Raw genomic sequence first — 25,396 nt, 5'->3', positions numbered from 1 at the left:
ATGTGACACGTCACTGATCTCTGCTCCCGATCACAGGGAGCAGAGATCAGTCACTGTCACTAGGCAGAACGGGGAGATGCTTGTTTACATTAGCATCCCCCCGTGAGTCGATCACGGGTATCCCTGCAGTGATCGAGTCCGCGGGACCCGCAACCCAACTCACAGAGGTCCCGGTGTTCTGGCATATAGCGTCTGTCCATCGGATAGTGTCCGCCCCATACTGTGCAGGCGCAGTGCTTGCGCAGTATGGAGTAGAAGGAGATTCGGAAAATCTCTGAAGATGAACGGCGCCTGCGCCAGGAGTGGAGGTGCAAGCCCCACCATCCAAGTGGACATAGGGCTCCAAATATTAGAGGGCCCCTCGTGGGCCGCACGCCGCGTACCTGTCATTGTGACCAGAGATAGCGATGAGGCAACAGCTCAAGAAAAGAAGAAGAGAAGAGAAAAACAGAAGGCGGCGGCGACAGAAGACCGGGCCACCGCTTGTAAAAGAGCTAGAAGAAGGCGCGGTGGCCCGGCAAGAAGAACCGAAGAGGGGGACAAGACCCCCGAAGTCGGAAGAAAAGGGCTGCGGCGATGAAGAAAGCCGGGCTCCTCCGCTAGTAAAAGAGCTAGCAGAAGATAGCGGAGGAGTCCGGCGAGAAGACCCCCGAAGACTGAAGAAGACCCCCTCGGAGCTGTGCAATAAACAATTTTAACCCTTGTGTGTTGTGTTTTTTTTTACATTTTTTTCACAGGTGAATGGGTAGGGGTACATTGTACCCCATACTCATTCACATAGGGTGGGGGGCCGGTATCCAGGGGCCCCCTTATTAAAGGGGGCTCATGGATTCTGATAAGCCCCCCGCCCGCAGACCAGACAGCCAACGGCCAGGGTTGTCGGGAAGAGGCCCTTGTCCTCATCAACATGGGGACAAGGTGCTTTGGGGTGGGGGGGCCACGTGGCCCCCCCTTCCCCAAAGCACCCCCCCATGTTGAGGGCACGCGGCCCGGTACGGCTCAGGGGGGCGGGGCGCTCGCTCGTCCTCACCCCCTTTCCTGGCCGTCCGGGTAGTGTGCTCGGATAAGGGTCTGATATGCACCTAGGGGGGACCCCCATGCCGTTCTTTCAGTGTAGGGATTCCCCTTTAACTCCATACCAGGTGACGGAGCCAGCGACGTTTCCTTTGCTGGTCCCGGCTACCTGGAGCCGCGCTCAAAATGAGGGGGCTTTCCTCCGTGTGTGTGGGCGAGTCCGGCGGTTTGTCTGCCAGACTAAGTCCGCCGGATAGTCTGAAACGTGTGTACCCGGCATAAGACTAGAAAGATGTTACAGAACCATTTCCAATTGGCAACAACCCAGAACCACTGATTCACTGTCTAATAGCAGACATCCAACAAGATGTCATATAGTCCTTAGGTGGGTGACAAAGAACAGTATGGTGATAACTAAGAATCTGCAATAAGGCTCCATTTAATTTTCAGGATTGGTATGCCTCAAATATAACAATCACAATTTAAGCCATTCATGTAGAAATGCATAAAATTTAAGTTGCTGTAGTGCCCTCCTCTAGTTAGGCTGCTAGGATTAAATTTAGTTTTTGGCTCCACTATAATGAGAAGAGCAGCGTTTGATTGTTTTGGTCTGTTTAGAGTTTCCTAGGCTAAAACTTTGATTATTCTTACCTGCCTCTGAAAGAAATAGGGCAGGGAGATTGAAATTATCAGTTGAATATTTATCATGCCCCAGCCAATCCCTGGAAGGAGGAATTCAGAAGGTGCGTGGGGAGATGATAAATGTGCAGGAATCCAGAGCAGAGTGTTCTCCTCCCTCCAGGGAGGGTTCCAGTTTTCTTGGGGCTGCTGTCCCTGGAGGCAGCTCCACTAAAGACAAGAAGCTGCTGGGCTGAAGGACAGGGAAAGATATAAAGATATTGGTCCTTTCTTGCTACTTCCAGAAATGCTGTTTTTGGAAGATTAGAAGAGCAGTTTGTCCTTCTATCGTTGTTCCTAGACATTTTGGAGTATCCTGTGATCCTTCGCCCCTCTCCTGTTAAAGTTCTTTAGCAATAAATCCTAAAAAGACATTGCCTAGCTTGAATTGTTGGAGAGTGTGGGACTGTGCTTGTGTGATTGGAAGCCTCTCTACTATTTGGGAGAACCTGGGCATATTCCAAGCAGCTTCTGACTATAGCAACCGACAGAAGATTGTGAATTTGGGGTATTTCTATGGACTTTCCAGTGTATGCCTACAAGAGAGGGTGGATACAGTGTCTGTCAGCTGTGGAAAACCTCTGTTCAGCTGCCAGGTGTGGGTGCATTTTTAATGGGTAAGTGAAGAGTTAACTCTCAGCATAGGAGAGAGTTGCAGAAGTGTCTAACCTGTGTCTCCCTGAAAGAGACTTAGTTTTTTGCAAAGGAAATGGTTGCCAGTGAGCAGGCATTTTCTGCTGGACAACTGAGAGTTAACCTGCACAGCAGGAGAAGTTCAGTATGGTGGGAAAAGCTTTGGTAGAAGGGTGGTCAGCGAAGGAGGACAGAATTGCAAGCGAGCTCACGTGAGCTCAGCCTGCCACAGAAGACTGCACATTTAGAGCGGAAGTGAGAGCTCCAAGATGGCTAATGTTCGTTTCTTTACGGGTGGACACTGGGAAGTGCCGCATCCCCAGAGCACCTGGACTGGATGGCCAAATTGCAAGGCTGTTTGATGGATACTGGAGTATGCTTGGTGCACCATGGATGCTTTGAGCTGGGCACCGTAGGGGGAAACAAGCATCCATACCTGGTTTATGGAAGCTGCCAGAAGCCATACTGGACTTTGGGATACAGAGCTAGTATGAAATGTTTTCTTTTTTTGGCAGTGGTAATCTAGACTATGCTAACCTGTTACTACTTGTGATCTACTGATTGTAGATTTTTATTTAACTCATGTAGGATGTGTTTCTGGTTTCTTGCCAGTCAGCTGAGAACATCAGCATGTGAATTCATTCTATACCTATGCAAATTTATCTCACGTATAGGTTTATTGCACCATTTTCTTTTTGGCCACTAGATGGTGGTGAAATACTGAAAGTAGCTTTATGGACTTTAACACCATACCTCAATGTTTATATGTCATTGCTTCACTGGAAGATCATCTCTGTGGAGATAATGCTCCAATGCTGGATTGAAATGTGGTATGCACACTGTTGATTTTGTTCTCTTGCAGATGAACAGCAGCAAGAGATATGCACTTTAGATATTGTTTATTGATACACTACTAATAATTTCTATTAGTCAGTGGTAGGGTTGTACCAGAGGAGCATTCACTGAATTGCATATTAATATACAGCCTGTAACATGGTGACTGATTGCCTGATGACACCCTCAATGTAAACTATTCAATGTGAATTATTTTTGCTCAATGTGAACTATTTTTACACATTCAAAGTTCTTGTATGTGGAATACCACATATTCTGCTATAACTATGGTAATGTTTACTTCCCTTCCCTATGCCCTATTATTATACCAGCATCTCGGAAGCAAGAGTTTGGAGCGGTGACATGGCCCATAAGGACAGGGCCAGATTTTTAGTGGTGGAGGGGGTGGGGGTGTGGGGCTGTAGCACCCTCTTTTAGTGGGGCGGATTGGATTAACTTTAGTTTCTGGCTCCACTGTATTGGGTGGAGCATTGATTGTGTTGGTCTATTCAGGGTGCCCTGAGCTGAGAGTTTGATTACTCCCACCTGCCTCTGAAAGAAGCTTCTAGAACGTAGGGCAGGGAGATTTATCATACCCCAGCCAATCCCTGGAAGGAGGCATTCAGAAAGTGGCTGGGGAGGGGATAAATGTGCAGGAGGCCTGAGCAAAGTGTTCTTCTCCCTTCAGGCAGGGTTCCAGTTCTCTTGGGGCTGATGCCACTGTAGGCAGCATCACTAAACACAGGAAGCTTCAGTTTGGGCCTCACCAGTTGCTGGACTGCGGGCCTGGGGAAGATTGGCTGAGGATTACATTTGCTGAAGGGCACTGCAATGAAGTCTTGGGTCGGGAGAAGGCACTTGTTATCTCCCTCACTAAGGATTTATATGTGGAAGCTGGGTGGAAGACAACTCCTGGTACACTGTGAATAAAGACCTTGCTGGGGACTGTTATTTATGCAAGTACTAGAAGGGAACAAAGAGCCAGAGGTCGCTATATGGACTGCTGCTGTAGGTTTATAGATATACTGGCCATTCACACTGACCTCCAGAAGATAAGATTGTTACTAGTGCTTTTGGAGTATCCATTTATCCTAAGCCTTTCTCCGGTAAAATTCATCAGCAATAAATTCTAAAAAGACACCCCCTAGATTGAGCCTGAATTGTTGGTGTGTGTGGGACAGTGTTTTTGTGACTGGCAGCCTCTGTACTATTTGGGAGAACCTGGGCATAATCCAAGCGGCTCCTTAAAGGGTAAGCACTACTTCGCTTTATCCCATATAGTATATCATGAAAAGTATAGAACAGAAGTATGGAATGTAGTGTACTTAGCTTAGGATATGTTTCACATACTTACTTATAAGGATGATGAACATTAGTGCACACACCACTCCCATGACAATCATCATCTGTGGAAAAACAAAATCATTGGCTGACACATCCTACTAATTATGATTCATGTCTTATTGCTTTAACTATCATACTTGATGAGAGTAGGAGACAACTGGTTAGGTTAATTTTTATAATACAGGATTTATACACATCATTTTGCACAGTGCTTTACAAGGATTCTCAATTAAAGTTTCTCTGCATTTGTAACATGCTTTTCATTGATGCTGTAAAATAGTTTATAAAATGTGTTTAATCAAATAACAGAGCCATGGAATACACGGCATGGTAACAGAAATATCTCCACGTGTGGTAACTTATACATAAGTGAATTTTATAATATAATTATTTTGACTCTATATATAAAGCTATGAGCGGTTTGCGTGTACTTTTGGATAGAGTATGGGTCAGGTTATTAAGTATACCCTGTATACTGTGAACGCATACAGTACTGTACAAAAGTACCACTAAGATGTGCATACATCCTTCATGTATGCCAGCCTGCCATGGATTTTGATAGGTTGTTGACCACCATCTGTGCCTCGTGGGCACTAAAATATGCCAATTTTATATACTGTACAGGCCAAAGTGCCCATGTGCATGAGGCCTATTGGAAGAAACTGGGACAAGTGGAAGAAAATGCCCACAGCCTGCAGGAGAGGAAGAACAGGTAAAGAAGTCTACTGTTCAAAATCCCCTAGACAGAAATGAGCAGTTAGGAGAATGTTTAGGTTTCCTTGAGTTTGGCTTTAAATAATCACATGGACAGATGCCAGACCTATAGGATTTGTAGTTGCCAGGATATCCAAAGAGAGCAAAAAAAAGGATTTCTGCCCCTCACTTATAGTGATGGTAAAGGTATTTGAAGCAGACAATAGCCCTGTGAGCAGCGATATCACTTATATATCTAGCTCATCACTGATGAAAAAGATGACTGCAAACACAGCGGTAGTAAATGTCATTACAGGCGGTCCCCTAGTTACAAACGACTCCTACTTACAAACCAAGGGAGACAACAGGAAGTGAGAGGAAATCTACCTCTAGGAAGGGAAATTCACTCCTGTAAGAGTTATTATGGGAAAAATGTGTCTCCACTGAAGCTTCATCACCAAGGCTTGTTTCCACAACAAACTAAAATTTTCAAAATCCAATGGTCATTGGGACAGAAAATGAGGTGAAATCTTCTGAACAGGGGCACAGACAGCAAAACAAACGTTACAGGGGTGTTAAACCTTCCTTAGCTATCCCAAAAGTTTAAGAAAAATTTGACTGGAGCTATACTTAAAAAGTGTACCTTTACTGACTTACAAACAAATTCAACTTGAGAACAAACCTACAGACCCTATCTTGTTTGTAACCCAGGGACCGCCTTGCACATGGTTCAAAGATCAATATTATAATTGTAGCTCCGGCTCCTGAAGAGCATGCGCTATGTGTTTTTTTTATATTTAAATTTCCTAAAGCCATAGTTGGGTTTTAGGGTTAATTATACCAAATTATGGTTTCAGTGCCAGTCTAGCTGGATTGCACTGGGTTCTGCTTGGCCATAGGTGTCACTGTCTCCCAAATCCTGTGTGCCTCCCGGGGATGGAAGTACAAGAGCTCTGCCCAGGCTTGCACGGGTCCAGCGGCTGCTTAACAAGCGGGTGGCAACAGAGTATGGACTGGAGTTTCCGTTTGTGCCCAAGGAAATTATGGAGGTGATTGAGGAAAACCGTGAGGAATGGTATGCTAATGATGCAAAACCTTTCAGGAAGAACGTGTGCGCCCCGGACATGTATGAGCGATTCACCGGCTGCCTCCAACACTGGAGCTATGGGAGGCATATTTATGCGGACAAAGTCACGATCTTCCGGCCAGGAAGAGACAATGTGGTCTACTTTGTGACTACAGTGGGTGCTCAGCGAAAAACACTGACTTTGCTGGACCCAAGGTTTTACTGGTAAAAGAGCTACCAGAACAGTTTTTTTCTTGCCTCAAGAGTTTTTCTTCCTTCTTCTTGAATACAAGGACTGTGGGGTAGCTATTTAGAGTTTAGGTTTCTAAAGAAGCTCCGAGTCAAGATCTTCCATGGGCCACAGTTCTTATCTCAAGGATAGGACTCGCACTTAATGACTCTCGCCACTAGGTGGTGTGGGTTTGCACAAAACGTTTTGTCTTCCTGCTCGCTAGTTGTTAGATTTTTTAAGTTTAGGAGAGAGTCTCATTATCTGTGACTGATACCCTGCCTTCTAAAAACATAGAAACAGAGTGTGTTTTGTTGTGGTTTTTTTGTTTGTGTGTGTTTTATTTCCAGGAGTCATCAAGAGCACCTATCAAGCTGCCAGAGAGTGGGTGGTATAGATAGCCAGGAATTGGGTTGTATAACATGTAACCTGCCTGTGTCAACTGTTGAATATTTCACATTGCTTAATGTTCTTTAGTTTTTCTTTCCCTTCCCCATTCTTGCCTTAAAGTTCAGGTACTTAATTTTTCTAGGATTAGAATTTTTTTCCTTTCTTTCCCAGATGATGAGGACATCATCTAAATGGGAGGGGGGGAGTATATAGCGCTGGCTCCTGAAGAGCACGCGCTATGTGTTTTTTTTTTCTATTTACATTCCCTAAAGCCAAAGTTGGATTTTAGGGTTAATTATACCAAATTATGGTTTCAGTGCCAGTCTAGCTGGATTGCACTGGGTTCTGCTTGGCCACAGGTGTCGCTGTCACCACAGACAAGTGTAAGAACGCAGTTTAGCTAGGCGTATTGAGTGCCACTCTTTCTCAGAGCCAGCCCAGTGGGAGTGTCATCTTGCTGTGCATTCTGGGAGAGGGTACTTAAGGTACTGACATCACGTGCTTCTGGGTTCTGGTCCAGAATATCTTCTGTCTGCTTGGTCCTGGTCCTCCTGACCAGCCCCCATAGCCCTCATGGCCTGGGGTGTGGATCCATCTAATTTCAAGTCTCGAGGCTGGCTAACCCGAGGCAAATTAACTGGGAGGAGGATTCAAAGGTGGTCCGATGCCGTCTCATCTGTGGAGAGGCCCAGCAACTGGAGAAGCAACCAGGGGAGGACTGTGAGCATCCAGTTGTGAGCAGTAATTCTCTAGATTTCTATAGTGAGAGAATTCCTATCTTTTGCAGTTCCAAGAGTACCTGAACTTCCTACCCAACCTTCTACCCTTCTTTGAGAGACTGCTTTGTCTACTTGTTGGCAAATAAAAATCCCAAAATTGGATCCAGTGTCAGTTTCTACAATTCTTTGGACCATCTACCCCGGAAACCCCTAGATGCACACAAGGTCAAGAAGGTAACGGTAAGCCCAATAAAACCAGCCGCTCCTTTGGGGGTCAGTGCTACATAATAATCTATAATAACCTATGAGAAATGATCCTTTAATAATCTGAATATGTTGACCCTGTGAACCCTCATATTTGACTGCTTACAGCTGGTAACATTATTACTAAGTTATTAAATAAAACCCATTAGGGTCTCTCATCATTTTACTTCTATGACAAATTGTAGAAAAAAAAAACATTTTATGATGACTGGTCTGTAAATGATTTTCTACCAAAGTGTAAGTACTGTATCCTGAATGTTAATAAATTTATATAGTTCATGCAGTACAATGTGAAAGATTATATCTTTGCTTGTGTAAAGAAAGATATGCATTCTCCTAAGTCACATTATCATTGCACTAAGCCGAACATTTCTGAACAAAGCCTAAAAGAGTTGTATGAAAAATGCTTGTCTGACAATAAGGAATTATGAGAAGGACTTGCTGACAGGACTCACAAGAATATCTACACTATATTACCAAAAGTATTGGGACCCCTGCTTTTACATGCACATGAACTTTAATGGCATTTCAGTCTTAGTCCTTGAGGTTCAATATTGAGTTGGCCCACCCTTTGCAGCTATAAAAGCTTCAACTCTTCTGGGAAGGCTGTCCACAAGGTTTAAGAGTGTGTCTATGGGAATGTTTGACCATTCTTCCAGAAGCGCATTTGGGAAGTCCAGCACTGATTTTGGATGAGAAGGGCTGGCTCCCAGTTTCCACTCTAATTCATCCCAAAGGTGTTCTGTCAGGTTGAGGTCAGGACTCTGTGCAGGGCAGTCAAGTCCCTCTACCCCAAACTTGCTCATCTATGTCTTTATGAACCTTGCTTTGTGCACTGATGAGCAGTTATGTTGGAACAGGAAGGGGCCATCCCCAAACTATTCACACAAAGTTAGGAGCACGAAATAATCCAAAATATCTTGATATGCTGATGCCTTAAGGGTTCCCTTAACTGGAACTAAGAGACCAAGCCCAACCCCTGAAAAACAACCCCACACCATAATCTCCCCCATCCACCAAATGATTTTGACCAGTGCACAAAGCCAGGTCCATAAAAACATGGATGAGTATGGGCTCCAGGCAGCCATCTTGGGAAGGCCAGCATCTCCAATAGGATGCTGAAATTCCAGGAAATTTAGGTGGCCATCTTGATACGGAAGTGCTTAAATAGCATTTTATGTGTCATTCAGGGTGCCCACAGTGTGGGAGTAGGTCTATGGAGAGAGTAGGAGCAGTGTTCAGGAGAGGTACCTGACAAGGAGAGAAAGAGTAGGTTTCCTTTTACAGGATATATCTTTTGCCAGCTTCTTGGAACAGTTTCCCACCATCAGCCAGATAAACTGCAAGGATTCTGGAAAACTCAGAACAACCCAGTAATCTGGAATTACTCCCCGGGTATTCTGTGGTCTGTAAACTCATTGTATATTGCTCATGAAAAAGTGCCTTGTTGATATACACTTCTTCAATCAGAAAGGTAATGTCTAACTTGCAATATATGTGGTAGCATTTCTGTAAAATCCACAATATAAATTATTGTTTAAGTACCAACTTGCATTGACTACCCACTTTTTGGGTATGTTGGTCAAGCCATACCCACATGTAGCTCACCTAACATGCAAGCATCTGTACTTTTCCTTCAGGTTCTTGACCAGTGAATAAAAACATTTGCATACAGCTTGTTTAGTTAGTGATTTTAGTGATAATAATCAGGAATCATCGTGGGTAGCTAGGGGATGCGTCATTAAAGCGTATTTTTTATTTTTTTGTTAGGGCAGTATGATCTACGAACTTTAATTTATTAGTTTAGCAGTCTTGTGAGTTCCTTAGTACCTTTCCCCTTAATGTACATTTGATGAGTATATATAAATAACTACCATAAAATTCTAGCTTTATTCATAAAGGATTTCCACTTTGTTGTCCTCAGATTAATGCTTCTCACCTTGCAGTTCCTCCACCAGTATTTCCTCTTAAGTTTGGCTGCACTTGTCTCAAACTGTGAGGCCCCGGCCTGAAGTGCATCTGCCCTGTTATCCAGCTCTGACAGCTTCTGATCGCGATCTAGAACCTTGTCCACATTTACACGCATGATGTCCACCACCTGCCACCACCATCAGCAACCAGCAAAACAAAAAACACAGACATCATCATCAGAGAAGTTAATGTGGCGCAAATCACAAAACAGTACAGAATAAACTTTGTGTCCCAGTAACTTCAATTGTTAAAGATGAAGGTTTTATCCCCAGAAAGACAATGTTATCAACAGTGCAAGAAATGTGGAAAAGCAGAAAAATAATAGCAAAAAAATAATAATAATACACAAAATAAATAGAATTTAATTAGATTGAAGAATAAATATTTTAGGCTGGCCATGCAGTAACAGACATTTAAATGTGTAGCACCCTCTAATGTGCTAGAGGAGTAGTACATTTTATGAGGGCAGCTACATTTCCAGGTTTGGTGGCCAGCCAAGCCTGGCTGTGTTTTGATCTGGGCTGGGAGTGGGTCAGGGTAGCGCTGGGTGACTCACGGGTAGTATCACCAGGACCTCCCACTTCTTTCCAGAATGTTCTCGTGTTTTCCTGAAAGAGAGGTGGAGCTGCCTGGGGTATTCTGAGGAGCCCTGACCAATCCCCAATCTGGATTGGCAGGGGGCAGGCCTCCTTAAATACCCACGGTCAGCCCAGCTGGGGAGGAGTTTATCGGGTGGAAGATGGAGATGGAGCTCCCCAGTCTGGGGGAGTGACCTTGGGCCTGGGCTCGGGTGCGGACGGGACCCTCTTACAACCTACAGAGGAGTTCTGACCAGGAGGTACAGGAGGAGCAAGAGAGGACAGTGGGAGAACACTGCCAGGCAAGTCTTCAGGAGTTCTGAAGAGGCAGCCAAGAGGGCTGGTGAGTGTTCACACAGTTGGGAGGACTGGGAGGCACACCTGAGAGGACTGGGATGCAGCAGTCTGAGATGGGTGCTGAGCCAGTCTAGAGGATTGTGGTGGCATGGGCAGTGGAGTGAGGCAGCTGCAGCCAGGAGGGCTGGCAGTGCCTTAAGAGGTGGTATTGGGAGCAGTAGCCACAGGGACTGCTAGCACTGAAACATTCTACTTTTGCTACACCATAGGGGCCCACAGTCCCTGCCTGCAAAGGGCATCTGCTTTGGGCCTGGCTAAGCCACTGTCAGGCTTACAGTGATAGCTGAATCAGGAAGTGCAAACAAGTGATGTGCTGGAGGAGTAAAGAGTGATGATAGTCTGCAAGCAAGGAAGTACAGGCGGGGAAGAGGAGATTGTATATACCGAGGTGTATATAGTTGGTCCCAAACTTTGATTGTCAATTACCTGGGCATCTCATAAGTTCCTATCCCCATCCAAGTTAAATTCCCCTCAATAAAATACAAAAAAAAGAAGTGCAAGGACTGCTTTCTTGTCTCTGGATGCTTGAAAAGTGTGTACCTGTGTAGGGTGACAGATGGACCACTACACTCAGCAACCCCTAGGGGGGGTACCGCTACGTACATGCTGTTTCTGATTTGAACATCTCTTACAATAACTACATAGCATACAGGACACATCACAAGCTAAGATAATAACTGGGCCCTACAGCAAAAGCAATATAGAACCATTCAGCCCTAAAAATTGTGTCCTTAAAGAGGAAGTAAACCCTGATGAGTTTACTTCCTCTTTCATTCCCTGTAAAGGCAAAGCATAATGTACTACTATGCATCGCATAGTAGTCCATTATGTGTCACTTACCTGACACAGGAGCCAGCGAAGTAACCGCTGTCCCCTGTAGTTCCGAGCGTCCATCTTCTTGGTGGGTCTCCGTGGGTCTCGCTGCTCCGGCGCTGTGATTCGCCGGAGCAGTGATGACGTCACTCCCGTGCATGCGCACGGGAGCCGAGACTCGCGGCATTGCCGTCATCGACGATGCCCTGCTCAGTGCGCCTGCGCGCCGTTGTCTACGGCGCATGCGCCGTAGATAGCGGTGCCCGTCTTCGGGCAAATATCTCCTAAACTGTATAGGTTTGGGAGATATTTCTTGGACCTACAGGTAAGCTTTAATCTAGGCTTACCTGTAGGTCAAAGTGGTTTGTAAGGGTTTACAACCACTTTAAGACTGGTACACACTAATAGTTCTTTTAAACTCACTGGGTTGAATGAAAAAAACCTGACAGCTCTGGTCAGAGCTGCTGTACTTACGATCCAATGTTAGTACATCGATCTCCCCCTATCCATGTGCGTTCGGCTCCCTAATCTACATGCGGGGCGCCGGATGCTTGGATTCTGATGTTTGTTTGATTTTTAAGCACGTGATTAGAGCCAGAGGCTCTAATAGGATTCAAAAAGGGTGGGCTCTGCACCCCAATCCCACCCAGTTGTGTGACAATAGCAAATGAATATTCACTACTGTCACACTGATTCTCCTCCTGGCTAATCAGGAAGTGAGTCTTGAGACCCATTTCCTGATTGGCCAAATAGAGAAGCAATCCTGTTGGCCATGGAGGAGGAAGAAGGAGCACGGCCGCCACAATGCAAGCGAAACCACCGTCCAGACAAAAGCGCTGCCCGCTCCATAGATGAGGTAATTGTGTATCTGACTGACCCACAGGGGGTTGTACGATTGAACCTTCCCAAAAAAAAACACCAGCTACCACTGGCTGCCACATTGGCTGAGAGTGCTGATCGAGAGTCGGTCGGCTGCTGGTTTTCCAGCATGCTCGTCCAACAGAAGCTGGCTGTTTGGCTGGCTGACATACACACGGGCCGAACATTCCCAACATTCGGCCCCTGTGTACAGGGCTTTAGAGTACATAGAAAGCGAAAAAATGTTTTTCAAACTTTCTTCCCCATTAGAGAGATTAACCTTGTCTTTTAGTCCTAGGGGACACTGTCACTGGGACTTAAGCCCCGTACACACGGGCCGAATGTCGGGAGACATCAGCCGATTCAATAAGAACCGGCTGACATTTGACTCATGTTTATGTCAGCTAGTCCAACAGAAGCCAGCTGGAAAACCAGCAGCCGAACAGCTCCCAATCATTGCTCTAGGTCAATGGCTGAGAGCACTGACCAGAGTGTTCTGATGGGGGGAGGGGGGCCGTCCCCCTGTCAGAAAACAACAGCGCAGTGGGTGGGACCACTGTACTAACATCAGATCGGAGCTGGGTTAAGTGAAAATAAACTATTAGTGTGTACCAGGCTTGTGTGCCAGTTACAGCAGTGCTGAGCTTTATTTTTGTACCTACTGACAACAATGCTAAGGATTACTATTGCTGCCACTGACATGAAATCTGGGGTTTCTATTGCTGCCACTGACACCAAGGTTGAGGGTTATTATTGCTGCCACTTACACCAATAGTGGACCTTTTTTAAGTTTTTTAATGCAACTCCTCAAAACAGTTCCAGACTGAGAAGGACCATTCACGTTTTGACTCCACTCTGTCCTGTGTACAGGGGTCACCACTAGCCACCATCACCAGTCACCATATGACTGGTGTGGTTGTGATTAGGGACACTGACTGATGACATAATAATTAATACAAATTTTTAACATTTTTATCATTCTTTTTTTACATACTGTGACCAGAGCAGCAGTGTCCCCATAACGACACTGTACTGGTCTGGGGAGATGATCAGGATTTTTTTTACACTGATTGCTTATAACAGTTATGATCACTGTATAAGCAATAATTTTCATGAATGGCATCCATTCAGGTTCCATTGTGTATAATTGTGATAGCTGTGATTGGCCCTGTACCATGTGATCACTATGACCAATCACAGAGATTACAATGGAAAACAATGAATGGCTACGAATGACAAGCCACTGTGTAAAACTGAAATGCAATTGCTGTGATTGGTTACAGTGATTACATGGTACTAGGGCCAGCCTGGTACAATGATCTTCTATCTATTCTATTCTGTCACTGGACACAGCAGATCACTGCTGCGTGGTCCCTAGGGCATGCATGAGGCTCGTGAATGGAGGACATCATATGACATCCTCCTGGGATACTGGTACTCCAGCCTGGCCATATCATTATAGTAGGTTTTGTGGTAAGTGGTTAAAGCTCATTTACTATTTTTTAATGGTTTGTAAATCTTTTGTCAATAGCCCACCGTGGGTTTACTTGAATTCAAATGGATTTATATTCAAATATTAATAACAGTTTCCTTTTCTGACACTTCCTTCAGCTCCCTGCCTATACTGGAAAGGAACCTCTTAGTTATTTGGGTTCTCCATTCTGCGCCTTGACTCCAAAAACAACCTTAGTCCCGCTGACACACTTGATTTAACAAAAGTTAATGCATGCACTTATCAAAACACACGTATAGATACCTTTTACTTGGCTGTGAGTTACTACCAGGAAATAGTCACAAGACTGTTTAGTGGTAAATTAACTCAATGTATTGGTACAGGTTAGAAGGAATGATGGTTTGAGAATATATGAGCATACAGAAGGTAGATTCAGACACAGTCTGCTAGACAGTAAAATCACTATGTAAGAGTAACCTAGAATAAAGTTCTTTCCCATTAAACTCGAATCAACGCATAAATCATCAAAGTCAGCAATAAACAGCGCATATAAGCATTAACTATAATCTGAATAATAATAATATAACTAGTCCAATAAAGTGCGCTCTAGGACAATGTCCCCTAGGAGGTAACTCTTAGCACAATAGGTAAAGGCAGAGGTGTAACTAGTACCTTCAGGGCCCCGGTCAAAGAAACCATGATGGGCCCCCCCTTCTATCCGAGCCCTGGGCTTCCAATTTTGGGAGGGTGTCCATGGACATCCTCCCAAAATTGTGCTTCCTGCATGCCCCCTGGGACGTGCATCCAGCGCAATCACAATGGCCCTTTACGATGTGATGTCAGCTGATCACGTGTAAACAGACTTGCCGGTTATCGGCAGCCCTTTCCTCTCACGCTGTGTCTGTTAGGGAAAGACTGCCATTAACTGTCAAGAATGCCAGTAAATTGTTTACACTGATAATCAGTGCCCCAATCATCAGTACCATCTATCAGTGCCCATCAATGCCACCTACCATTGTTACCTATCAGTGCTCATTAATTCCGCCTATTAGTGCCCATCAATTCTACCTATCAGCACCACCTATCAGTGCTCATTAATGCCACCTAACATCGTCCATCCATGCCACCTATCAGTACTCTTCACTGCTGCTCATCAGTGTCCATAAATACTGCCTGAGCTCTGCCTATCAGTGTTCCTAGGTGCCCATCAGTGCAACCTATGAGTTCTGCCTATCAGTGCTCATCAATGTCCATCAGTGCCACCTATAAGTGGCCATCAATGCCTCCTATCAGTACCCCCTATCAGTGCCCATCAGCAAATCCTATCTGTGCCTCCTATCAGTGCTCATCAGTGCCTCCCATCGCCGCCTCCCATCAGTGCCCCCTTGTTCCCTCTCAGTGCCTCCTAGTGCCTTCTCAGTGCCACCTATCAGTGCTCCCTATAAGTGCCACCCCTTCAGTGCTCATCAGTAAATACAGTGCTTCCTATCAGTGCCCATCAGTGCCTCCCATTGGTGCCCCCTATCAGTGCCCCCTATCAGTGCCCCCTATCAGTGCCCCCTGGTGCCTTATCAGTGCCCCCCTATCAGTGCCCCCTAGTGCCTTTTCAGTGCCCCCTATCAGTGACTCCCTTCAGTGCTCATCAGTAAATCCTATCAGTGCCTCCCATCGGTGCCCCCTATCAGTGCCCATCAGTGTCCTCTATCAGTGTCCATCAGTGCCTTCTATCAGTGTCCATTATCAGTGCCTTCTATCGGTGTCCACTATCAGTGCCTTCTATCAGTACCAATCAGAGTTCTCTGTCTTAGGACAGCACGGCTCTGAGCGGAGAGCGATTCTCTCATGTAACAGCAGCACAGAAACACCGGCATTGACAGTTTTCTTTCCCACTCTGTCCATCCTCTCTCACACAGGATGACAGAGGACAAAGCTGATCTGCTTCCCCTTTCTCCCCCTCCCCGCTCCTGTGTGTGCTCCATGGGAAATGTAAGCTCGTTAGCTTCACACTTGACTGCCCGCGGAGCATACACAGGAGAGGGGAGGGGGGAGAAGGGGGAGCAGATCAGCTGTGTCCTGTGTCATCACGATCAAGAGAGGATGGACGAAGAGGGAAATGGAACTGTCAATTCTGGTGTCTCTGTGCTGCTGTTCCATGAGAGACATGCTCTCTCCACTCAGAGCCCTGTGAATAGCAACCCCGCTGCCCCCCCCCCCCCCCACAGTGACGGAATACCAGAGCTCTGTCGCAAGTGTGACTGTTGTGACCCTGGTAATTCTGCCACTGGGTAAAGGTCTCTGTGTAGCAGCTGTAAAGGGGCAGTCTTTAGTTCAAACTCTTCAGACGGCTAGCGTTAGTTCCCAATTGTACTAATGGTACACATGAGAACAGTCCCAGTCAAACCTGCAGGCAGCAATAGGGCTACTAAATAGTTGTATGGTTGGTTCTTCAAGGGCAAAGTTTCTCTAGCAGCAGATAGTAAATCCCCAACTACAGCAGCGCACCAGTCCCAGTGATATTGCAGCTCACAATCCGGTCACACACAGCAATTAGTCCACTCTGATCTGCACCCAGGTGACTCTGTCCACACCCCCAAACTCAGCGGCCTGGATCCTGCTCAGGCCAACAACATGCAGCAGTGATGGTGTATCCTGGACAGCGATGTGCACTCTCTGCTCTCCTTCATGGCAAGAGGAAGCATTTTGTACAGCCTGGGAAAATGCAACTCTATACCCCCCTTCTGGCAATCTCCTCTCTGGAGAATGTAGTTCAAAAGCTCCTGCTCAGAGGCTCCCTCCTCTTGCTGATATAGCTATTAACTAGTTCATCAATGCAGGACAGCAGCTACAGAGAGCAGCTGCAGCCAGTGTTTCTCTCACTCTAAATCTTAGCCAAGCACCTGGCTACTACACACTGGGGTATTTGCTTTCAGCTGGAGAGCTAAAAGATGTATCAATTGGGGGGAGGGGGTGTATTTGCACTATGTTACATCCTAAATTTGGGTGTTTGACCCATCCAGAAATGTAGAATGCCTGCAGAGAATAGACAAGCAAAGCAGTGGCATTTCAAGACACAGGCTGTCAGAAGGGTGTGTAGATACTCTTCTACCCATTTTTTTTTGGAAGTAAAGATGTGGTTAGAGGATCACCTTAAAGCGGTTCTCCAACCTAAAGTGGATGTTCCGCTCATGTGATCCCTCCCCCCCTCCGGTGCCACAATCGGCACCTTTCAGATGCCACAGATGCCCCACCCCCCGTTGTGTTCTGGGAAACACACAGTTCCCAGGACACAGCGGGGACCAGCAGAGACGTGCAGCACGACTCGCGCATGCGCAGTAGGGAACCGGGCAGTGAAGCCGCAGCGCTTCACTTCCCGATCCCCTGACAGAGGATGGCGGTGGGGGCAGCAGAGAGATGAGCGATCGCTCGTCATATGCCGCCGGCATCGCTGGACCCTGGGACAGGTAAGTGTGAATTTATTAAAAGTCAGCAGCTGCAATATTTGTAGCTGCTGGCTTTTAATATTTTTTTTTAAAGGTGCAGAACTGCTTTAAGTAACATTGCAATTTTCTTCAATTCACATACTTTATAATGCACTACATAGGGCACTTTTAACATGACAGAGCAGTAACCCACTACAATAGATCTTACTTTTCAACAGATTAGTGCAGTGGTAACAATCAACTATGCTTGTTGATTGCTTACTAGAAAATACTGCACTTTACGCATTGCGGTACAAATTAATAAGCCACACACTGTCATGCTAAACAATATGAAAGCTTTAAAATAGTGCTTCTCTTTGCAGCATATAGTGCACTAGTGAAATATATTTTAAAACCTTTATCACTGGAATTACCAAAGTCAGTTTATAACTTTCCAACTCTTCTGCAAAAACATTTAATCATTAGGCAAACTTCAACCTGTCCAACAGAGGGCCATATTGTCTGCTTCCGGCTTCCAATTGTGGCTTTTGTCCATTGCACTTGTCTTGACACAACCCCCCCCCCCCCCCCCAGCTCTTCACTGGGAAGATCAGTGTACTTCTGTTTCTCTGCCTCCTGCTGACATGCCTCCCTGAAGTTTCTATACCCACCCACCCAAGCCCCTTATGCAGATGAGAACAGAAAAAAAAAAAAAGGTTCCTTTGAGGAAGTCATGGATCATGTAACGAAATACGTTAAGGGTGGAGCCAATGGTGGAGCCAATGGTGGAGCCATGTGACGTTATCACGACTGGAACCAGAAGGAAGCAAATGTACACATACTGATGTCAATGCTGGTTCTCAAGGAGCAATGATATATTTTGAAAGGAGGTGATAATTGTATGTGCACTGGATGGAAGTGCCTTTATACTTGTTTTTAATAAAGGGATGGTTATATGAGAATGTGCACAATGAGAGGCTGTTTTATTCTTTTGGAGTGAATACTGCTCAGGGTAAAGCTAACCAGTAAGGATCAGTTCACACTGCCGTAACTTGGGATCTGACTTGTGAGAACCCAAGTCGCATGACATGTGAAATCCCATGTTAGTCAATGAGAGCTGTCTTAATTAGGACTACTGAAATTTCTCCAACTTTAGAAAAGGTTCCTGTACTACTTCAAGGTGTCTTCTATCCGACTAGAGTCGGATAGACTCTTCTATACCATAGACTTTAATGGAAGTTGCCTCCAAGTCAGATCCCCATCTATATTGATGTGATTTGGATCTAACATTACAGGTAAAAACAAAGGGAGATAATAGATGTGGCGCTTATACCTATATGTGGGGACTAGTAGTGTGTTAATATATAAAATGTGAATAAAAGTGTGCTATGTTGTGTTGGTCAATTTTCACATGTGTGAGAATATATAATTCTTAAAGTGCTAATTGATTTTGGGCCAAAATATGTATAATATATATTTTCCAGCGTGCTGGTTCAAAAACCCAAAATTAAAAATTAAATAAAAATACAATAAACTCAAAGTGCACAACAATAGCAACAGATCACGATATGGCAAAACCTATAACTTTCATGCTATATTTATCTCTATGGCAATATGCAATTATTAAGGTGCACGTGCAAATAAAATTCCTGTAAAACTTTAAGTGGAGACTAAAAGTGATACCTGGTAAACTAACCGTGAGAAAAATATATTAAAGTATACTACGTATATTAAGGTGTCAAAATATAATAAATAAATATATATAAAATGTCACAGTGGTAGCATGAACTGGTCTGCTAGTGATGCTATACAAAAATTGATATAGAATTAATATAAAACCTAAGTACCATATACATGAAGCAAAAACGTGGTAAAATGATATAATGCAAAAAGATTAAAATAAATAAAGATAAGAATATGCAAATAACATGCAAAATTTGTGCAAGAAAATGTGCAAAAAATGCAGGCAAGTTCTAAACATTAGACGTGATGGAGCAAGTCTCTATTAAGTGGCGGAAAAAACCGCAGGTGCAAAAAAGGAGGGGAGTGCTGTTTTCCAACTGTGTTCTTCACATTCGGTGGCTTAAAAGGGTGTTAAATTATTATGCTCTCACCAGAAGGAGGACCCCATCCGGGGTGGATCAACTTTCACAATATTAGCTATTGTGTGGCTCTCTGGCTTCCTTCCGCTTTAAAGGTTAGGGATCCCTCGTTCCTCCGTGAGTGCAATAAGCCCCGTTTATATAGAGTAGAGAAGAGGCACATCCATAGTGTCATACCGTTTTAAAGAATGACGTCCGTGTGACGAAACGCGTAGGGCGTGGCCAAGCAGCGTACACCTCGAGCTCAGACGGAGATTGCAGAGCGGGAATTTTAAAAGCGGTACATACAACCGCACTTTTAAACTACTTGTTTGTGAGTAATTTTTTATCTATTTACTGCAATAAAAATTCTTTAAAACGGTATCACACTATGGATGTGCCTCTTCTCTACTCTATATAAACGGGGCTTATTGCACTCACGGAGGAACGAGGGATCCCTAACCTTTAAAGCGGAAGGAAGCCAGAGAGCCACACAATAGCTAATATTGTGAAAGTTGATCCACCCCGGATGGGGTCCTCCTTCTGGTGAGAGCATAATAATTTAACACCCTTTTAAGCCACCGAATGTGAAGAACACAGTTGGAAAACAGCACTCCCCTCCTTTTTTGCACCTGCGGTTTTTTCCGCCACTTAATAGAGACTTGCTCCATCACGTCTAATGTTTAGAACTTGCCTGCATTTTTTGCACATTTTCTTGCACAAATTTTGCATGTTTTTTGCATATTCTTATCTTTATTTATTTTAATCTTTTTGCATTATATCATTTTACCACGTTTTTGCTTCATGTATATGGTACTTAGGTTTTATATTAATTCTATATCAATTTTTGTATAGCATCACTAGCAGACCAGTTCATGCTACCACTGTGACATTTTATATATATTTATTTATTATATTTTGACACCTTAATATACGTAGTATACTTTAATATATTTTTCTCACGGTTAGTTTACCAGGTATCACTTTTAGTCTCCACTTAAAGTTTTACAGGAATTTATTTGCACGTGCACCTTAATAATTGCATATTGCCATAGAGATAAATATAGCATGAAAGTTATAGGTTTTGCCATATCGTGATCTGTTGCTATTGTTGTGCACTTTGAGTTTATTGTATTTGTATTTTTATTTAATTTTTATTTAATTTTTAATTTTGGGTTTTTGAACCAGCACGCTGGAAAATATATATTATACATATTTTGGCCCAAAATCAATTAGCACTTTAAGAATTATATATTCTCACACATGTGAAAATTGACCAACACAACATAGCACACTTTTATTCACATTTTATATATTAACACACTACTAGTCCCAGGGGCGTAACTAGAAATCACAGGGCCCCATAGCAAAATGTTGTATGGGGCCCCCCTGCAAACAGCCCCCCCCCCCAGTAAATTCATTCATCAGTGACCGTAACCAGTAAAATCATTCGACCGTGACCAGTAAAATCATTCATCAGTGACCGTGACCAGTGCAGGACATTAATACAATTACAGTGACCAGTGCAGGACATTAATACAATTACAGTGACCAGTGCAGGACATTAATACAATTACAGTGACCAGTGCAGGACATTAATACAATTACAGTGACCAGTGCAGGACATTAATACAATTACAGTGACCAGTGCAGGACATTAATTCATCAGTGCCCGTGACCAGTAAATTTATTCATCAGTGACTGTGACCAGTAAAATCATTCCACAGTGACCAGTAAAATCATTCATCAGTGACCATGACCAGTAAAATCATTCATCAGTGACCAGTAAATTTATTCATCAGTGACTGACCACTAAAATCATTCCACAGTGACCAGTAAAATCATTCATCAGTGACCGTGACCAGTAAAATCATTCGACCATGACCAGTAAAATCATTCGACCGTGACCAGTAAAATCATTCATCTGTGACCAGTAAAATCATTCATCAGTGACCGTAACCAGTAAAATCATTCATCAGTGACCGTGACCAGTAAAATCATTCATCAGTGACCGTGACCAGTAAAATCATTCATCAGTGACCAGTAAAATCATTCATCAGTGACCAGTAAAATCATTCATCAGTGACCAGTAAAATCATTCATCAGTGACCGTGACCAGTAAAATCATTCATCAGTGACCAGTAAAATCATTCATCAGTGACCGTGACCAGTGCAGGACATGAATACGATTACTGTGACCAGTGCTGTGCAGGACATTAATACAATTACTGTGACCAGTGCAGGACATTAATTCATCAGTGCCCGTGACCAGTAAATTTATTCATCAGTGACCGTGACCAGTAAAATCATTCCACAGTGACCAGTAAAATCATTCATCAGTGCCCGTGACCAGTAAATGTATTCATCAGTGACTGTGACCAGTAAAATCATTCATCAGTGACCATGACCAGTAAAATCATTCATCAGTGACCAGTAAATTTATTCATCAGTGACTGACCACTAAAATCATTCCACAGTGACCAGTAAAATCATTCATCAGTGACCGTGACCAGTAAAATCATTCATCAGTGACCGTGACCAGTAAAATCATTCGACCGTGACCAGTAAAATCATTCGACCGTGACCAGTAAAATCATTCATCAGTGACCATAACCAGTAAAATCATTCATCAGTGACCTTGACCAGTAAATTCATTCATCAGTGACCGTGACCAGTTAATTCATTCATCAGTGACTGTAACCAGTAAAATCATTCATCAGTGACCGTGACCAGTAAAATCATTTCGACCGTGACCAGTAAAATCATTCGACCGTGACCAGTAAAATCATTCATCAGTGACCAGTAAAATCATTCATCAGTGACCGTGACCAGTAAAATCATTCATCAGTGACCTTGACCAGTAAATTCATTCATCAGTGACCGTGACCAGTTAATTCATTCATCAGTGACTGTAACCAGTAAAATCATTCATCAGTGACCGTGACCAGTAAAATCATTCGACCGTGACCAGTAAAATCATTCGACCGTGACCAGTAAAATCATTCATCTGTGACCAGTAAAATCATTCATCAGTGACCGTAACCAGTAAAATCATTCGACTGTGACCAGTGCAGGACATTAATACAATTACAGTGACCAGTGCAGGACATTAATACAATTACAGTGACCAGTGCAGGACATTAATACAATTACAGTGACCAGTGCAGGACATTAATACAATTACAGTGACCAGTGCAGGACATTAATACAATTACAGTGACCAGTGCAGGACATTCACCCCCCCCCCCCCCCCCCCGCCATGCTGCATATTATAAAAATCAGTTAAACTCAGACAGTTCAAAATGTTTAGACTGCAGTCTGGCCCCATCATTGCATCAGCTTACTTTAGCTTGTACAGTACCTCTGTCTGATTGCAATGAATGGTCTGCAAATTTTGCGAGGGTGAGGGTGAGTCTGGTTCCTCCTCGGCGGTGCTGCCTGGTTCCTGTGTATGCAGGCTGCAGTAGCTCTGCATTGACGCTCCGCCCATCGAGCCTCCGGCCGAGTGACGTCACGACGATGGGAGGGGGCTGACGCCGGTGTTCTGGGCAGGACAGAAGTTTGCAATGCATTGCCGAGCCCCGGACCGCTCGGCAGCGGCCCCCATTCGGCAGCAGTTCCACTAGGCTTCGGGCCCCATAGCGACTGCGGGCCCCATAGCGACCGCGTGGGTTGCTATGGCGGTAGTTCCGCCACTGACTAGTCCCCACATATAGGTATAAGCGCCACATCTATTATCTCCCTTTGTTTTTACCTGTAATGTTAGATCCAAATCACATCAATATAGATGGGGATCTGACTTGGAGGCAACTTCCATTAAAGTCTATGGTATAGAAGAGTCTATCCGACTCTAGTCGGATAGAAGACACCTTGAAGTAGTACAGGAACCTTTTCTAAAGTTGGAGAAATTTCAGTAGTCCTAATTAAGACAGCTCTCATTGACTAACATGGGATTTCACATGTCATGCGACTTGGGTTCTCACAAGTCAGATCCCAAGTTACGGCAGTGTGAACTGATCCTTACTGGTTAGCTTTACCCTGAGCAGTATTCACTCCAAAAGAATAAAACAGCCATATAGGTATAAGCGCCACATCTATTATCTCCCTTTTCTTTTCTTTTCTATATTCACTCTTAAGGTTCCATAGCGCAACCCACCCCCCAGTTATCTATTTTAACATTACAGGTAGATCACCCAGGCATTCCCTGAAAGTCACTTCAAACTCACATTAAAGTAGTACTCGAGTTGCATCAAGTCACTGTACATCACGTGACTTTCAGGTTACAGTAGTGTGAACTGACCCTAAGGCTGGGTTCACACCGCTGCGGCTGGGAGACCTGGATGTGATTCGCACCGCACTGCAGTGCAAATCACATGCGGTCTCTGTGCGATGCGAGTTCACCCATACAGATAGTATGGCTGAATTCGCATCGCACCCGCCCCAAACTCGCACAGGACCCTTTTTTTGGTCCGCAGCAGAATCGGATCGCATGGGTGTTCACACCATGCGATCCGATTCCTGCCCGAGTTTGCAGATCGCACTGCGATATGCGAACTGATCTGGGGGTGTCATTAACATTTCACTGACACTCCCAGCAGTCCGCATAGGGCAGTGTGAACTGCCGGCGGGAGGCATGCGATGCGGGAAAACGCAGCGGATTTGCGGCGTTCCCGCATCGCTCCAGTGTGAACCCAGCCTAAAGGAGTATTGAAGACTATGTATTGACAAATTTGGTGAATACGTGTAGCAACCGCCAGCACTGGTGAAAGGGCAAGGCACAAATTGACTGTACCTTTGTATACGTCATATACACAGGTAAGCGGTTTGAGTGGATGGTGGTGGCTGCATAGATTGGTGAAGGGTGCAAAAAATTTTCACGGATTTGGATGGCATGAATATTTGGCAGAATAATATTGATATGTGTTTTTTTTTCTATATTCTTTTTTGATGTGGGAACACATGAAAGTCAATTAGAGGTAACATATACGTATATTGGTTTTTGCACATTGTGTGTTAACGCGGGATGTTTTTTTTTTTTTTTTTTTTACACAGATCACACACTAAAGGGGAAGTTCAGATCTGTTTCAGACTTGACTGCCTACAACAGAGAGAAGATTCCTGAGCAGCCCCATCTGCTTGCAGATGGCCAGTTTAAGAGAAAAAAATAACTTTATAGAGGCAAGCTGTTGTTTAAAAACACAAGAAAGGCTGTAATGTACCCCATTGTACTATATTTAGAGGGTTCCAGCTCCCTCTTCCTCCCGGTGGGAACTGTGGCGCCAGAAGGAAGATCACCACTCCCCCCTCCCTCTCAGCCCATGTCATAGGAGAGAAAAGTTAGTGGGCGCCAGTGACCAGAAAAATGGCCACCATGAGCAAAGTGATGTACTGGTAGGTCACTGCCTACTTCTGGGTTTAGAGCGCATGCATGCCCCACCCCCCCCCCCCACACACACACACACACACACGCACACACTGTGATTGTACACAGCGAGAGCCTGTCAACAAGTCCCGGCCAATGATTCACAGCTGGGACATACTGTTTGGCTATGTACATTTACAGCCCAAAGCTCTGTTCAACACAGTGCTCTGTATACAGGGAACATCAGTTCAAAGCAGTGATGAGAAACTTAGAGATCAGTTAGTAAAAGCAGCACACTGTACACACCTTTACGCATAGTTAGGCACATATTTAACCCCTTGATCGTCCTAGATGTTACTCCTTCCCAGCCAGTGTCATTAGTCCTGTGACAGTGTTTAGTATTATCACTGATCACTGTATTAATGTCAATTAAAGTAATTTTATGGTCTAAAATGTATGAGAGCATTGTTGGACAAAATGTAGATTTGGCAAAATGGTTAAACAGAAGTCAGTTTCATAAAATGCTAAATTAATTTGCTAATATAATATAATAATATAATATCATAATAAGTAAGCAGCACACTGTCCTACTGTTATTTTGTTTATTTTACTGCCACCTAGTGTGCAGAGACTGAATTGT

General features: G+C 44.3%; 1 protein-coding gene across 1 annotated transcript in view; it reads right to left on the bottom strand.

Annotated features, from left to right (window-relative positions):
* The window catches only part of LOC143988626 (vesicle-associated membrane protein 1-like), a 77,962-nt gene that overhangs the window by 33,756 nt on the left and 18,810 nt on the right, over positions 1-25,396 (bottom strand). The window contains exons 3-4 of the mRNA XM_077488325.1: positions 9,804-9,962; positions 4,514-4,565 (exon numbers count right to left, since the gene is read on the bottom strand). Of these exons, the coding sequence (XP_077344451.1) occupies positions 4,514-4,565; positions 9,804-9,962 (211 nt within the window). The remainder of the gene's footprint in view (positions 1-4,513; positions 4,566-9,803; positions 9,963-25,396) is intronic.

This window comes from Lithobates pipiens, unplaced genomic scaffold, assembly GCF_037356315.1.
Source record: "Lithobates pipiens isolate NorthernLeopardFrog02 unplaced genomic scaffold, aLitPip1_a1.2 Scaffold_18, whole genome shotgun sequence".
NCBI lineage: Eukaryota > Metazoa > Chordata > Amphibia > Anura > Ranidae > Lithobates > Lithobates pipiens.
The sequence above is the reverse complement of the archived record's forward strand: the minus strand, read 5'-3'. Positions and strand labels throughout refer to the sequence as shown.